Source organism: Apteryx rowi, unplaced genomic scaffold, assembly GCF_003343035.1.
Source record: "Apteryx rowi isolate R43461 unplaced genomic scaffold, aptRow1 scaffold_186, whole genome shotgun sequence".
NCBI classification, from domain to species: Eukaryota; Metazoa; Chordata; class Aves; order Apterygiformes; family Apterygidae; genus Apteryx; species Apteryx rowi.
The window spans coordinates 984,240-998,673 of NW_020448152.1; the positions used below are offsets into that span (position 1 = coordinate 984,240).

General features: G+C 38.7%; 1 protein-coding gene across 2 annotated transcripts in view; it reads left to right on the top strand.

Annotated features, from left to right (window-relative positions):
- Positions 1 to 14,434, top strand: part of LITAF (lipopolysaccharide induced TNF factor) — a 102,569-nt gene that overhangs the window by 19,059 nt on the left and 69,076 nt on the right. The window contains exons 3-4 of one of the 2 annotated variants that reach the window (XM_026061843.1): positions 658 to 743; positions 14,148 to 14,223. In XM_026061843.1, the coding sequence (XP_025917628.1) occupies positions 658 to 743; positions 14,148 to 14,223 (162 nt within the window). The remainder of the gene's footprint in view (positions 1 to 657; positions 744 to 14,147; positions 14,224 to 14,434) is intronic. The other variant, XM_026061841.1, reaches the window with a different exon arrangement.

Genomic DNA, 14,434 nt, shown 5'->3' on the forward strand with positions numbered 1-14,434 from the left:
GCTTTAAAAAATAGTCGCATATTCATAGTACCATCTGCATGTGTGCATGCAATTTATTAATATTTCTGCATCAAGACATGAGATACTTAAGTGCGCTATGTAAGTCAAGGGCTGTTGCTTACTATTCAATCCTCTGTTCTCTGGGGAAGAGACAGCAAAATTTTGGAAGGAAACTGCAAACAAGAAAAGCTAGTTAACAGTTTCTAATTATAATTTTATTAAGTACAGCAGAACTGTGCAGCTGTAGGTACAATTCAACAGAAAGCTACAGCACTGGCTAGCTTTTTCTCTCTTTTGAAGGGATTATTACAATATGACTGTAGCTCCATTTCTTTTACTTCCTTCAGGGACTCCGTAGAGAGAAAATTCTTAGCTTTTTGCTACAGGAGTTTGCAGTTAAACATGGTTATAAATCCGAAACAAGATGTATTTAATCCAAAATGAGGTATTTTGTAAAAGGAAACTGAAGTGCAAATGAATGTCATGGTCGGAAATATCCCTTTTATAAACTGTCTCTTTTCAAGACTATCACACTGAATGGGGATCCATCTGTCTGTGGTACTCTGGTAGATAAGAACATGAGGATTCAGTATGTGACTCTCCCTAACTAGTCTTGGGAAGACCTTATGTGTTCAGCCTCATTCCTTTTTATTTCAGTGTTCATCATCAATGAGGAAGGACAAATTCACTGCGTATGCAAAACACACTGTGGTCTTAGCAAGACTTTCCATGTGGAACTGCAGGTAAATTTGGGAACCTGGTAGCCAATGTTAAATTTTAAATATTTATTTCATAGCAATTTTCATGTATTATGAAAGGTTTTAATGTTGTTAAACTGTGACACTAATACTTTGGACAAATCAACTCATACTGTCATCTTTAAAATAAACGAGTTCTTGATTTTTTTAATGAGCTATTAAATGCCCGTGAAATTTGGTCAGTTATTGTAGACAGCTGAGGAGGTGAATTTGAATTTTAACCTAAATCTTTGGTATTACATATATAATATTTTCTTCTAAACATTATTTAGTAGGAAAGGTTTTTTATATTTATGATCAGATTATTCATAGTATAGCAAAATCAAGTTATAAACTTAATGAAACACTGATATATTAATATAATTAACTAGTGTTAGACATTAGACATGATAAAGGGTAGAACACAGACAGAAACTGACTCCAACAGTTCTGACTCTGACTTTGTTTAAGTATACATGCCTTCCAATAACATCTTTTCCCATTGCACTAGAAAAAAAACTGTTATATTCAGTACCATCACATTGGTCTTTCTTTCTTTCTTTTTTTTTTTATCCCCAAAATAGCCAGTAGTGTGTTCAATGTTTTAATATGAGAGCTAGATGTTCCAGGATATTCTAATTGTGTTTAGCAGGAATTTCTTACATCCTGTCATTCTCTGGATTATATGGTTCTCAAGCTAAAGAATATACTATGATACAGCCAAATGAGCTATCGCCCAATGAAAACATCACCCAGTACCTTTTTTGTTTGAAGGGTAAATTCTGAGAACTTTATACCATTTCTGTGAAATTTCCTGACAGGTTGTAGACAGGAAAAATGCAAGCACCAACTTAAAGCAAAATCAAAGTATTTTCAACATACAGCATAAATAATTTTAAAAGAATATGAACTTCCTTGATTGTGCGTATGAACTATGAAATTCAGCACAACTACTTGCTGGAGTTACTGTGAGTGAAGCTAATCAGATATGCATCTGGAGCCAAACAGAGTATTAGTCCAAGCTTATACAGTCCCATGCTTCCCCTAAAAATAAATGTAACTTAGAATAGGTAGAGGCAATCAAAAATGAATGGTTTGTAACTTACAAGCAAGTATTTTACAGAAGCACCAAGGAGAGAATGCAAATTATAGAGAAACCTACTGATTTTTATAGAAACTATATTCAAGTTTAAGTAAAATGCTTTAAAGATTTCAGTTTCAAGAAGTAATTTTAGCTATTTAATTGGACAAAGTGACTTAGATTAGAGAATAATTTACTGTGAAATCTCAAGTACTAAGTATAGTTACATAATGTGTGTAAAAAGTTAATGTGAAGTAGCATTAACCAGGTCAGTTCTCCAGTGTTCTAAGCACTGTATGAATTGTGTGGTAGATATAGTCCCTGCTTCAAAGAATTTATAGGATACAAACCAGAAACAGGTGGATAAATCTGGGAAAAGACAGTGGTTAAGAAATAGTGAGTACTAGTGAGTAGCAGTGAGAAAAAAACAGTCCTGCACATGAAGAGAAGGATAGATAGAAAAGTCTGGATTTAAGATTCCTCAGCTGGCTTTTCTTCTTGGGCTTGCCAGGATGAAATGGCTGTAGAAATGTCTAAAGTGGCGTTTTGGCATTTCCCTAGCTTGCACAGACCCTTTCGAACAGTTCTACATCTCCTTTGTGCCCACAGCTCCCATCAGAGGCAAGTTTCAGGGCAAAGTCAAAACACTTTTACACTCGATGTTCAGTGCGGAGAGAGTAAGTAGCCTAAATGAAAATAGCACTCTGGAAAGCATTTTGAAAACTGACGGTTCAAAGAGAGTCAGGAAGTTCAAGGCTGCAGAGCCTTAAATTAATCATTTTTAATCTAGCACATAACTGCTGTGCTTCTGCTGTGTTTCTTCTTTTAATGTCAGGAGTCTGCCATATCTGCTAGGCACAACAGTGCACAAGTTCATTCCCCATGAGAATAATCTGACACCATTCATTTTGAATGCTATTGCACGTTTTAGAAACATACAGATTTCACAGTTCTTTGTATTTCCATTTGTTTGAATAACTGTGGTGAAAATAAAATAATAAAGTCATATTTCCCTCTGCACCCCCAAAAGATCTTAACTTTGAATTTCTTTCCTGTTTATGTTATCGTTTACTTTCTTAAGCATTCAGACTTGTCATGTTGCAGAAATCAAGGCTGTACATTCTGTAGGTAGTTCCTAGACAAGGTTCATGACAAAAGAAAATCACATTTCTCTGTTAAGCTCAGGTGGAACTGTGTGTTCATCTGAGAAAAGAACTTTGCCTCGGAGTAGTAATGATACACTCGTAGAGTGTCATACTGATTATGGTTTGCGTTAAATGTGGAGGACAAAGCGTACAAGACATTCATTAGCTACTTCTCAGTTGGGTCAGTGGTAGGTACTCACCCAGTGAACTTAATTTAGGACTACTGTTTATTTCTATCCTAGACCAACTTAGTTTATCACTAGTTTATATAATGATGCTGGAGTTGAAAGCATCTTCCGGATTACTTTGTACTGAACTAGTGTCAGTAAGAAGGAGCTTAAGGTAAACTTAGATGTGTCTCTTTCCAGCACACATTTTAGCTCTGTGAAATATTAGTGAAGTAGATCTGTGACATCTGGTTGGTCTTTCCTGTGGAGCCAATTGCTTTACATAAATTTAATCATTTTCTTTCAGTCTTATTGGTAGCATGTGAGAGAGTTCAGTGGTATTTTTATGCTCTATGTTAGAAACAGAGATGAAAAATAACTTGCTTTCAAGGGGTAAAAAGTGGCAATGACTGGGATGATTTTATGCATATTCTTCTAGTTGATGTCAAGTAACTTACACCTGTGTTTGATGGCATACAGAACGAGGATGTGTTAAGGTTTAGAGATACATTGCAATGGGGTGGATTTCTGGAAGATCTGAGCACCCAAAGATCGCAGTGGCTACTTGGGGAGCTGAGAGAGCTCAGCACCTCCAAAATGGAAGAGGCTTTTGTTCTGTAGGATCATATCAGCAAGTCATTTCATTCGTATGAATGTGTGCAGTAATGCTGTATTGAGTGCTGTACACTCAATCTTGAGCTAGTGAATCTGTGTTTGAAGTCTGTGTTTGACTGCTTTGGTTTTTTTTCCTGAGTCAGTAAACAGAAACCTAGCATGTGGCTTATATCTAACAGAAGCAGTAGAAAATAGTGCTCATCTCTTCATGAGTAATATGCATGCAAGGTGTTTGACAAGTTTGATTAATGACAAAAGAAAATGGAAATTTTGTTTTGTATAGTTGTGTGCCAGTTTCAGACAATGAGCCAATGTGATTAATAGGTGGCTTCCCTGATCAATATGACCCAAGTATAAATGTTTTGAACATAAAGTGACAAGCACAGAGCTTATAAAAACTTTAATCTGCATTCTGGACTTGATAGCATGCTTTAACAAGCTTATAAGAACTGAAGTATAGAGGAACCATACGTTCAATTAAATAATGGTTCAGTGTTTGTTAAATCGCATCTACACCAATTAAGCTGTTAATATTTTTAAACATGCTTGGCCAAGGTTATGAGATCTTACTGAGTTTTCAATCGGAGAAAGAATTTTGGAGTAGCAGCTTGTGGTTCATGAACTTCCAAAGCGTACTGGTTAGATGAGCAAATTACATTAACTAGAATTCTTTACTTTCAGGGTCAGCATTGAGGAGAGCCTTTGTAAAAATGCTGGTATCACTCTCAACAGTCTCCTAAGGCAGAGATCTAACATGCTTGCTTTCCCTTCAGCTGATATATGTAACTAGCATACTAAATGAGTAACTTTCGTCTGACAAAAAAAGGACGGGGTGGGGGGCAAAGGCTGCCGGTTCTGCTTTGGAAACTGTAGATTTCCTGAATCATAACGGTTAGGAAGATACAGAGCTATCAAGGATGTGTATTTGAATAAGTTGTGTGTTCAGTTTACATGCACTGATAATATCCTGCGTAGGGAACTTGTTGGAAAAAAATTGCTGCTGAAATTGTCTTGCATAACAGGTATTCTGCAAAGTGCTAAACTCTATGAAAAAAGTTCCCCTAAGGGGCTACAGTCAGGGATGATGACAGCAAGTGAAAAATCCCAAACATCCAAAGTTAGTCTCCCGTTAATTCTTTTGCCAGGCAGAGAAGTTTATTCTTTATCTCCACTCTAGGTTGGCTTGGCTCGTTGGGTTCAGGGGCATTGGCTGAGGAAGAGGAGAACCGCTCTCTGAGGGAACTGCTTGTTCATGTCTGTTCTTTGCTCAAGGAAAGAATACATGTTGTCTTAATGAAGAAGGCAGTAGATCATCCTTAAAGCAGTTGTTGATAAATGTTTGTAAATTATTATTTTTAATGTCAGTGACATCACATCATCATCTAATTTGATATCTTGTATAACACAGCCTTAGATTATGCAATACTCCAAAAAGCCTCTGTCAAGCTTGGGTTCTCTTCGTATCTAGATCAAATGAATTTGTATTTAAAATTGTTTTCCATGAAAACTTAAGTGTGAAATATTTATCATTCTTATGTATAATATGCCTTTATCCTTATCATGCCTTTTACATAATGAGGACTTTTCCGATGTGAACTAACTATTGGTTAATTGGTCAAATTCCCTTTGACTGAAAAACATTTTAAAAGGAGGGAAGGAAATTCTTCAAAGGCTTATAGCGATTTCAATCCATCCATTGCACAAGAAAGGAATCTAGGACTTAAGTCCTTAAATTTGCCCTTCATCTCAGAGCTGATGGACACTACAGACTCAGGTTGGTACCTCACAAACTAGCAACACAAACGTTCAGAGCTGAAGGCCAGTGCCACCTTCACACTGCTGGCCACCCAGAAGGCAGAAGGGAAACGAGCCACTTACTGGACCCAGCCACTGAACTATGACGCTTCTAAGCAGTGACTGGAAACTGTTGCCCTTTTCAAGGTCTTTAAAGTGCTTTGCAGTACAAATTTAGCACACTAATCCACACGCCAGTGGATCTTTGTAGTCTGGCTGCCTGAATCTTGCTGTCCTAGTGTCTTTGTGTCAAAGGTCCTGTCCTTCTGGTAGCATAACTGCTAACAGAGTTTTCTCATAACATCAGTCCCCACTTGCCTAAGAAACTGCCACCTTCTTACGCTCTGTACCAGTAGACCAAGGAACTACAGGCCCTGAAAAATGGTTACAGTAAAGCACTTTAAAAAGCAAGAGAGAGTTACAGATCTGGTCTAAAACTGTCTGATCCTGCATTCAAGACTTTCAGTATCCTCACCATCCTTGACAGACTAAGCTTTTATAGATTAGATAACCTCTCCCAACTTTTTGGGATAGAACTCCTTAATTCGGACAGATGAATTGTTTTCCTTGCTTGAAAATACCTTCCTAAAAGATCTTATTCACTCATATCTACTCAGGTGTTCCTCCTTCCTATTAGCTCCTAGGCAAAATCATCGAGATTTGGGCTGCCTCAGAAATGTTCAGTGATAATAGCCATCAGTTGCTCTGCAACAGCCTCCTATATAGTCACTCTGATAGCTGTTAAGTTCCAGCTGAAAAGTGAATGTCAAAAGCCACAGTAACTGGCAGTATTTAGGGAGTCTGCAAAATAGTAACAACATAGTTAACCTAGATATATATTCCTTTTCAACAGGCATATTCACCTTTGCAAGTTTATAGGAGAAAGAAAAATAAAGTTGGTGGCAGTTTTTCTCGCCGACTCAGACTTCAGATTTTGTTCTTTGAAACGCCTGTACTATTCTTGCCTAAGTTAGCAGTCTGCTGTGATTAATGAGAGTATATGGTTCTGAAAAGTGGCTGAAGGTATGGGATTAGATACATAGGACTCAGTATCCTGCTTCTGTGTAGGGTTCCTCTGGTTGTTTTGTGGTCTGAGGCTTACTTTTCAGGATAACATTTTTTAATAACCTAGACTGTCCTTTCCAGATGGAGGAATGATGCAAGGAGACTCTCTGCCATGTGATGACAAGCAGTTGAAGTGATTTATTCTCACAATTTAATGTCTACTACTTAATAAAATGACAGATTTTAGAAGATTTGTAATATTTGGACTTGGTTTAGACCGAGTCTATTTTCAGATGAAAAGCAGGAGAGCAGTAGCACAAGTTCTAATGTCACTTAAAATTCTCACTATTTATTTCCAGTTTCCCAGGCAATGAAGCAACAGTGACACTAACACTTAGTCCATAGTAACCAAGGGTCTATAGCTCCCAGATTCCCAAGTCAGCTGGCTCACAAGATGGCACAGGGAGCCAGCAGGCAGTCTGAGCCACAGACCCTCAAGAACAATACAATTTTCTGGTTGCAGTAGACAAACTGAAAGCCCAAAGAACTGTTTTTGTTAATTTTTGCTTATAGGTCAGAGAAATATTGTCATCATTCTCCTGTACAACCTCCTTCATTTATAGATTTGGGATTTGGGATTTCAAGTATAGAAACTTCTATCCTACTTAGTTTCAGGGCAAGCAATCACTGTTACAAATCTTTTAAACGTTTTACTAGAAATGCAGACAAAGGAACAGTGGGTGAAAAAATTGAAATGGGAAGTATGAAGTGAGGCTTTCATTTTAGCAGTGTCTCTTAACAATCTCCTAATATCCCATTTTAACAATGTTTTCCTTTATTAAGAAAAGGTTTACAGGTTTTCTAAAGAAAACCTGCTCTTTTGACACATTTTAAGATTCAGTTAAATGTTATAATAATTGTCCTTTTATGTGGTAAAGGAGAATTTTACTGAGAAGGACTGCTTTTCTGGAGATAAAGCAAATGTGAAAAGCACAGCAAGGACTAAAAACACAGTTTGTTTCTGCTATGTTCGTGAGGGTTAGTTTTTTATGTTTTAAACCTGCACTCTGACTGCTGGAGAGAAACACAGACAGCACCCAGTTATGCATGGCTAAGCTAGACCATGAAAAGAAAAATAAGAGCAAGAAGAAAACGGCATGTTAGATTTGGACATAATGGGAACACAAGTCCTGCACTCCGGGTGATGGATTATGGCCAAAGCTTGCAGAGCGGATAATTTTATTTGGGTCCTCCTATTTGGATTAGTCCCTAAAAAAAGCCCCTTAGATCAAATTGACAAGGGTCTCTGTCATGGAAGACACTAACGTTTCCAGAAACAAAGGGAGAGAAGCTGTGTTCATACATTTTGCCCCTTTCAGTACATCTGTTCCCAGAAGATGTTCTGTTCCCAGCAGCAGCATAAAATTATGCTTTTTTTCTGAATAGTTCAGCAAAAAAAGTAATGGTTAGAATAGCACTTTCTTTTCTTTTTTCGTTCTCACATCAGGCATGCGTTCCAGTTTTTTTGGTCCATTGATTCTAGTCCTGGATTTCTCTTTCTTACTTTAAGAGATCTCAACAAAGTCCTTTGGCAGTAGCAGTAGATTTTGTTGTTGTTGTTGCTGTTTTTTAATTCATTTACTTAATACACTTCAGCTCTGTGTCATGCTGTAGGAAACTTCTTGAAACAAGCCAGTTTGGCAACTTAATGTAGAGGCAGCTACACAACCAAACCTTCAGGGCTTCTTAGTGCCAGACAAGTGCGCCTGAAGGCCTCAAGCACTCTCATTTAGTCATGTTTCTGTAAGGCTGTGGATTTTGCAAGCTCTTTGTTCCTCTTCTAGCCCACTAAAAAAGCCTGTTAATCCACAGACTTTTCTCTACATTATTTTGGGTTCCATAAAATGATTTGTTATTGTTAGGGCATCCTCAGCCAGCTGTAAACATAACAGACAGTCAGTTGTTTTAAATCTTTAGCAGATGCAAAGCTGAAGTTTGAAGACCAATTGCCCTTCAGACAGGAAGATGCAATGTAGCCTCTTTCTTGAAAGCCTCCTTCACTTTCAGTTTGCCCTGAGCTCTATATAAACTTTTAATGCAAGGCGTTGAGGGCTCAGGAACCAACCACTCTGCCAATAAAATGCTGGATATCTCACACTGCTCCTGACACAAAGAAAATCCTCTACCCCTTCCGCCTATGAGGAAAATGATCTGCTGACAGGAGTACAGGGGAGACTGTTGGGCTAATGACTGCAAAAACACTTTTGAAGATGTAGAGAACTACATTTAATTTGTTAGCTTTTTTCCTTACTTTCCTTACTTTCTATGCCTGTTCCATCCTAATTTGATGTTACTTTCCTTTTCATTCCTCTTTTCCATGACCTGTTTTTCCCTCCCTATACAACAGATGTTGTTTCACTGCTATCGGCATTCAATGCCAGTGCCGTTATCATTGGCGATGCCAAGGCCTGCTTTCATAACTCACCTGCCTGAACAACTGTGGAATTGGGTTAGAATAAAAATTGTACTGTATTTGTAAGTAGTACCAAGAAAATAAGACTGTACTTTCTGAATATGAAGCATATTTTTATAGGTGGGTGAGTTATAAAGCCTCTAAAATAGGAGGATATTAGAATAGAAATGCTGACATAAGTGCTACTGGAATAGAGGTGCCTGAACTAGCACTTGAAGTTCCCTGTGAAAATAATGAGGAGTTTAACCATTGCAACAATAACACAGTCCTGGGATTTTCCTTTGAAATATTAGAACTTGAGCAGCTGGAAGTACTTGATGATTTTCTCTGTACTCTTTCCTACTCAGCTATGTTAAGTCACTTAGCCCTTGACCACCTGCAGTGACCCGTGGCTGCCCTTGCTAACTGTGTGCATATATGGGCCCTGGGAAGAGACCACATAGCATGAACTCAGTACACATACTCATGCTTCTTAAATTAAACAGTTCCCTTATCTGTCAGGTGAAGAAAATAACATGCAGGAACAGAAAATTTGCTATCTGCCAACTTCTCTAAAGAGAGAAAGCATCTACTAGCCTCTCTCTGCGTATTTTCTTCACCTGGTACCTTTCGAGGGCAGCATGGCAGCCCTAGCTGTTCATGTATTTTGGCACTGATCAGACTAACTGGTTTCTCTCCTTACTCCAAAGTTGTGCAGAAACTTTACAAATCCAAATTAGAATTACATTTTAATAGGTTGTTTATTTTAAGGAACTACCAAGGCCCTGATCTTATACTCTTATTATCTGCATTGGTAACTATATAAGCTAGTGAATGTAATTAAGTTAAAGATAGTAGCTGTCTGATGGTGTTTCTGGAAACATTTAAGGTGCCTATTCTATTTAGGTTCAACAGTGTGCAGTGAGACAAACAATCTCTTGCCCCTGTGACTGTAGTCTGAAGTCTCATTCTCATCTTGCAAGAAGCTACTCAAACAGGCATTCTGTTACAGTCATAGCAATTGATAATAGTGAGAGGATTTTCATACTCAGTGCATCCTTTTGAAGAAGGGCCTAAAATATTGCTGATGGCAGGAAGGGAGATACATTGGCAGTTCCTAAGGAAGGATTAGCATATCCTTTCCTGTGTCTGTGAGACAGCCTTAGCCAGTTTGCCCTTTTATTCTTCAGTATTTGCTTCTGCATTTTCACTGATGTTGAGCCCTTAGTGGACAGAGGCAATGATTAAATTCTTCCCAAGGCTCTGAAGTGAGATACGGCACTTAGGGGGATGATAATTTAGTGAACAGCTGTGCTACTCAACCAGACAAGGGAACAGGGGTTGTACTGTCGCAGCATTGCATGATATCGCACAATGTCAGAGAATTCCACAATGAGCAGAGCTGTTTTTTCTGTCCTTTACTGGCAGTGCAGATATCCCGGTGGTTTTGATGGCTGTCAGATCTTATTTCCTATTCACAGAAAAATTAGCTATGCCAAAATGATTAAGTTCACTAAGGTAATGTAAGCTGCAGGAGTTTCAAATGACTAGCCTGACAGTCAATGGAATGAACTGTTCAAGGAGAAACGTTTTCATCCTTCGTATATTGTAGTAAGTTGTCAAGGCTGGAATCTTTTTATTTATTTTTTAAAAACTAGATGTTAAGAAAGAAAGTGATTGCTAGCACAGGATGTGAAACCTCACCATTTTAAAAAGTGAAAAACAAGCCTCTTCACTGCTAATTCAAGAGACAAACAGTGACTGCTTATTAGCTAGGATGATGCCATAGATTTTTCACCACAGGCTGCTGATAAGCAATCCTGCTGAACCCCCCAGTTAGGTTATACTGGCTTTGCAGGAGGCTAGCAGCAATCAGTGCTTATTGCAATGCCGCCTTCCCTTTTGGTCAATATGAGCTTTGGAAGCCCCGAGCGTTTCTAGCGCTGATTAAACACCCGGTCTCACCCGCAGCTGATTTCTCTGCACTGCGGAAGCTCTCAGTTCCAAGGGCAGCAGGCAGGCGGGGGTGGCCCGAGGAGAGCTTTGTGGGGGCAAATCTTGGCGTTTTTGTGTTTTGTGATGGAATTCTGAATAATGCTACAGCATTCTCTGTACAGATGGCCCAGAAGGGACATCTCAGCTCCTGCTCGTTTAGTGCAGTGATAACTGTTGAAAAACGGAAATGTTTGTCTGAAGGGAAATACTTGAGATAAAGCTGTGTAGTATTCACTCTTTTTCAGGGGGTAAACTGGGGACTAGTAATGTTGTCTCTGTAGGTTGAGATGATTTTCTCATTCCTTCTTCTGACTCCTGCTCTCTTTTGTCCAAACCCTTTTGACAGGCCAGCCTTCCACCCCTTTCTGTTTTAATCTTGAGTATCCCTCTAGTAATCTATTCGTGAGAAGGATTCTTTGTATTCTTGTTTCCCCTGCCATACAAACACCTGCAACTGCTACCTTCTAATCATTTTGTGGATGAAAGGCAAGAAAAAGTTGCTTGAAAATCACTGTCTGAGCTATATGATTGAGACATTCCTTTGGTTACTGTGTTATGACCTCAGTTTGGCTACCATCTTTCACTGACCAAATGAAAGTCGTCACCCAGACCCTTGCAAAGTCAAGTGTTCAGTCCTGTAGAAGAAAATGAAAAGTCATGTCACAAAAAAGTTGAGAAGGGAGAGGAATTTATTAGCAATAACTTCCCTCTCTGTAAGCCAAGCAGGGGGTAAGCATCGTCATTCACTTGGGGCACTATGCACACAGTGGCATTTTCGGAACAATTCTTGAGAGCACAAGGCACAAGGCGTTTTCAGGCAGCTACACTCTGAGTCTTACAGCCAGCTTCTTTTGAAACAGTATAAAGGAAAATGCTGCAGCACTGGCTTCAAACTGAAGTCAAACGGACAATGCGAATGAGTGCTTTTAGCCAGGGAACTCAGCAACTGCAGAACTGGGTACCCACACAGCACCCTGTTACTGTGGAAGATGCAATTTCTTCAGTTAAGGACGTTGAAGGTAAACAAATTATGACCATAAAAAAGAAATGCTGGCACTAATTGCCACACTTGTCAGTAATGTCAGCAAAGAATGTACAGACCAAACAGACAAATAGACTAAATTATATCCCTGAGGTGGTCTCCCTGGAGGCAGCGGAGACAAACGCAGGATTTGTGATACTTGTGTGCTTGTTCAGTATGTGTGCATAGACCCTCTGAATGTCAATAGATATTCACCTTTCTTGTGATAACCTTATCTCCGTTATTGCTGTAAAATGAATTCAGCTCCTGTTCACTTGTGTCATGGTAAATGGGAGAAATCATGGTATCTGTCACAGTATTTTAGCAGCGCTGTTTACAGAGGCCGTCAGCCTTGTTTTGTTTTGTTTTGTTTTTATTATGTTCTCCAACTGACATTGTAGCGGTGTTTAAGATGAAATTGGAACTTTGATCACTGTCTCATTCTGCTTATGTATGTGTTAAGGAAACTCCTAAGGCAGATAGAACAGGCACGGGGAGAGGGGGACAGAGAAATTTGATGCTTCCACTAATGTGAAAGGAGGAGGCAACAGAATATATATTTGTATGTATATATTTGGGCATAATGTTCTTTGAGGGGTTGCAGGAAATGTGGCATAGGATTAGGATTTAAAATCATGCTATAAGACTGGAGGAAAGGTCTGACATGCAAAGATCAAGTTCAGTAATAAGTGCAAAGCTCTGCACATAAGAATATCTGGGAGACAATGTGCAAGATGGGAACATCTAACTGGCAACAGAACAGCAGAAAAGGAAGATGGATCTGTAGTGTCATTGGCTGAGTGAATAGACAATATGAGGTGATTACAGAGAAAGACATTTCATTCTAGAGCATATTAAAGAGTATCATAAATCAAATACAGGAGGTGGTTTGGTTACTCAGTAACATCAGACACTCAGAATTATAAAGTAGTTTAGGTTGGAAGGGACCTTTGAAGTTCTCTAGTCCAGACCACTACTGAAAGCAGGGCTAATTTCAAGATTAGCTCATGTTGCTCAAGGTCTTGTCCAGTGGAGTTTTGAGTATCTTCGAGGCTGGAGATTCCACAGCCTCACTGAGCAACGTGTTCCAGTGTTTGACCACCATCACTATGAAGAATTTTTTTCTTATATTTAACAGAAATTTCCCTTGCTGCAAATTGCGACAGTTGCTTCTTGTGCATCTCTTTTTTTTCACCCATTCTCACAGTTGCAGGAAGTGTTTTACTTCAGTGGCAGCTCAGCACTCCATACCTAGCACTGTGTAAGCAAGCAGCTTATCTCTGGTTAGTATGTCCGCTGCAAACACTTAATTTTGATTAATCTTACTATGATCTTTTAGGAGAATGCAATACAGGAGGAAATAATGGACTCAACAAGTTTCCAGAAGACTGCTAAGTCATTTCAAAGGGGGGGGTATTGTGCTTGTTATTTTGACAGATATTTCCTTGTTTTATCCTACTCAAACCCTTCAGTTGCTGATTTTAAAAGATTCTGGAGTTAATAGTGTGCTAACAACCTCAAGAGAGGAAGAGAGAATCATTTTTTTCTTTCCCTTTGTACAGGAGATAAGTCAAAGTTGGAATACTGGCAGTTCAATCTGGCATATATTCTGTCGTTTATTACTCTGCCTCCTTTGCATGCACATGTTCAAGGCCCCAGCAAGACACATATATACAAACACTAATATTGTCAATAACCATGCATATATTATTAAGCATAGAGAAGGCAGTTTGGGACCTTTACATTCAAAAAGACAAGATGTTTTCTTTTTATCCCACTGGTATTTCTCAAATAAAGCATGGACCAGTATTCATAAGGTGGGAACACTGCTAATCCCTCCATCTCCTGCAAGGATTGTTGGATGTGTATGTGTGAGTCAGAAGGAGTGGAGGGTATGCAGGAGGCTGGAAGAATAAAAGCTTTTTCCCACCAAACCTCCAGTGCTATTGGACTATGAATATCTTAGCCCACAAGATCTGCATATGTTGTAACATCAAGCAGGCTGATTGTAGATGGAGCCTGTAACTTCCCCATAATAGAAGCCAGATTTGTAACAAGAGGCAACAATTTATATTACAGCAACTAATAGTTGGAAAAAACAGATGAACTTTTAAGGTGCACATATGTTTCCTCAGGTCAGAAGCAGATGCAGCACATTTCAGAAGACTCAAATTTTATCAAGGAATAATCGCCAAATCTTATCAGCTCAAGGCAAGTGTAAATTTGGGTTGAAATCTCACACTTATGTACTTTGACCCCTTTAGATCTCTCTCTGGTTTCCTTTTCATGTAATGTAGGTTCAGTAGCCAGTTTGTTTCATGTAAATGAAAGTTACATTTGACAGTCCAGTGAGAAACAATATATTTTGACTATTAACTGAAAGTTTCAGTAAAGCACTTTTCTAGTATGTTTACCAAATAAT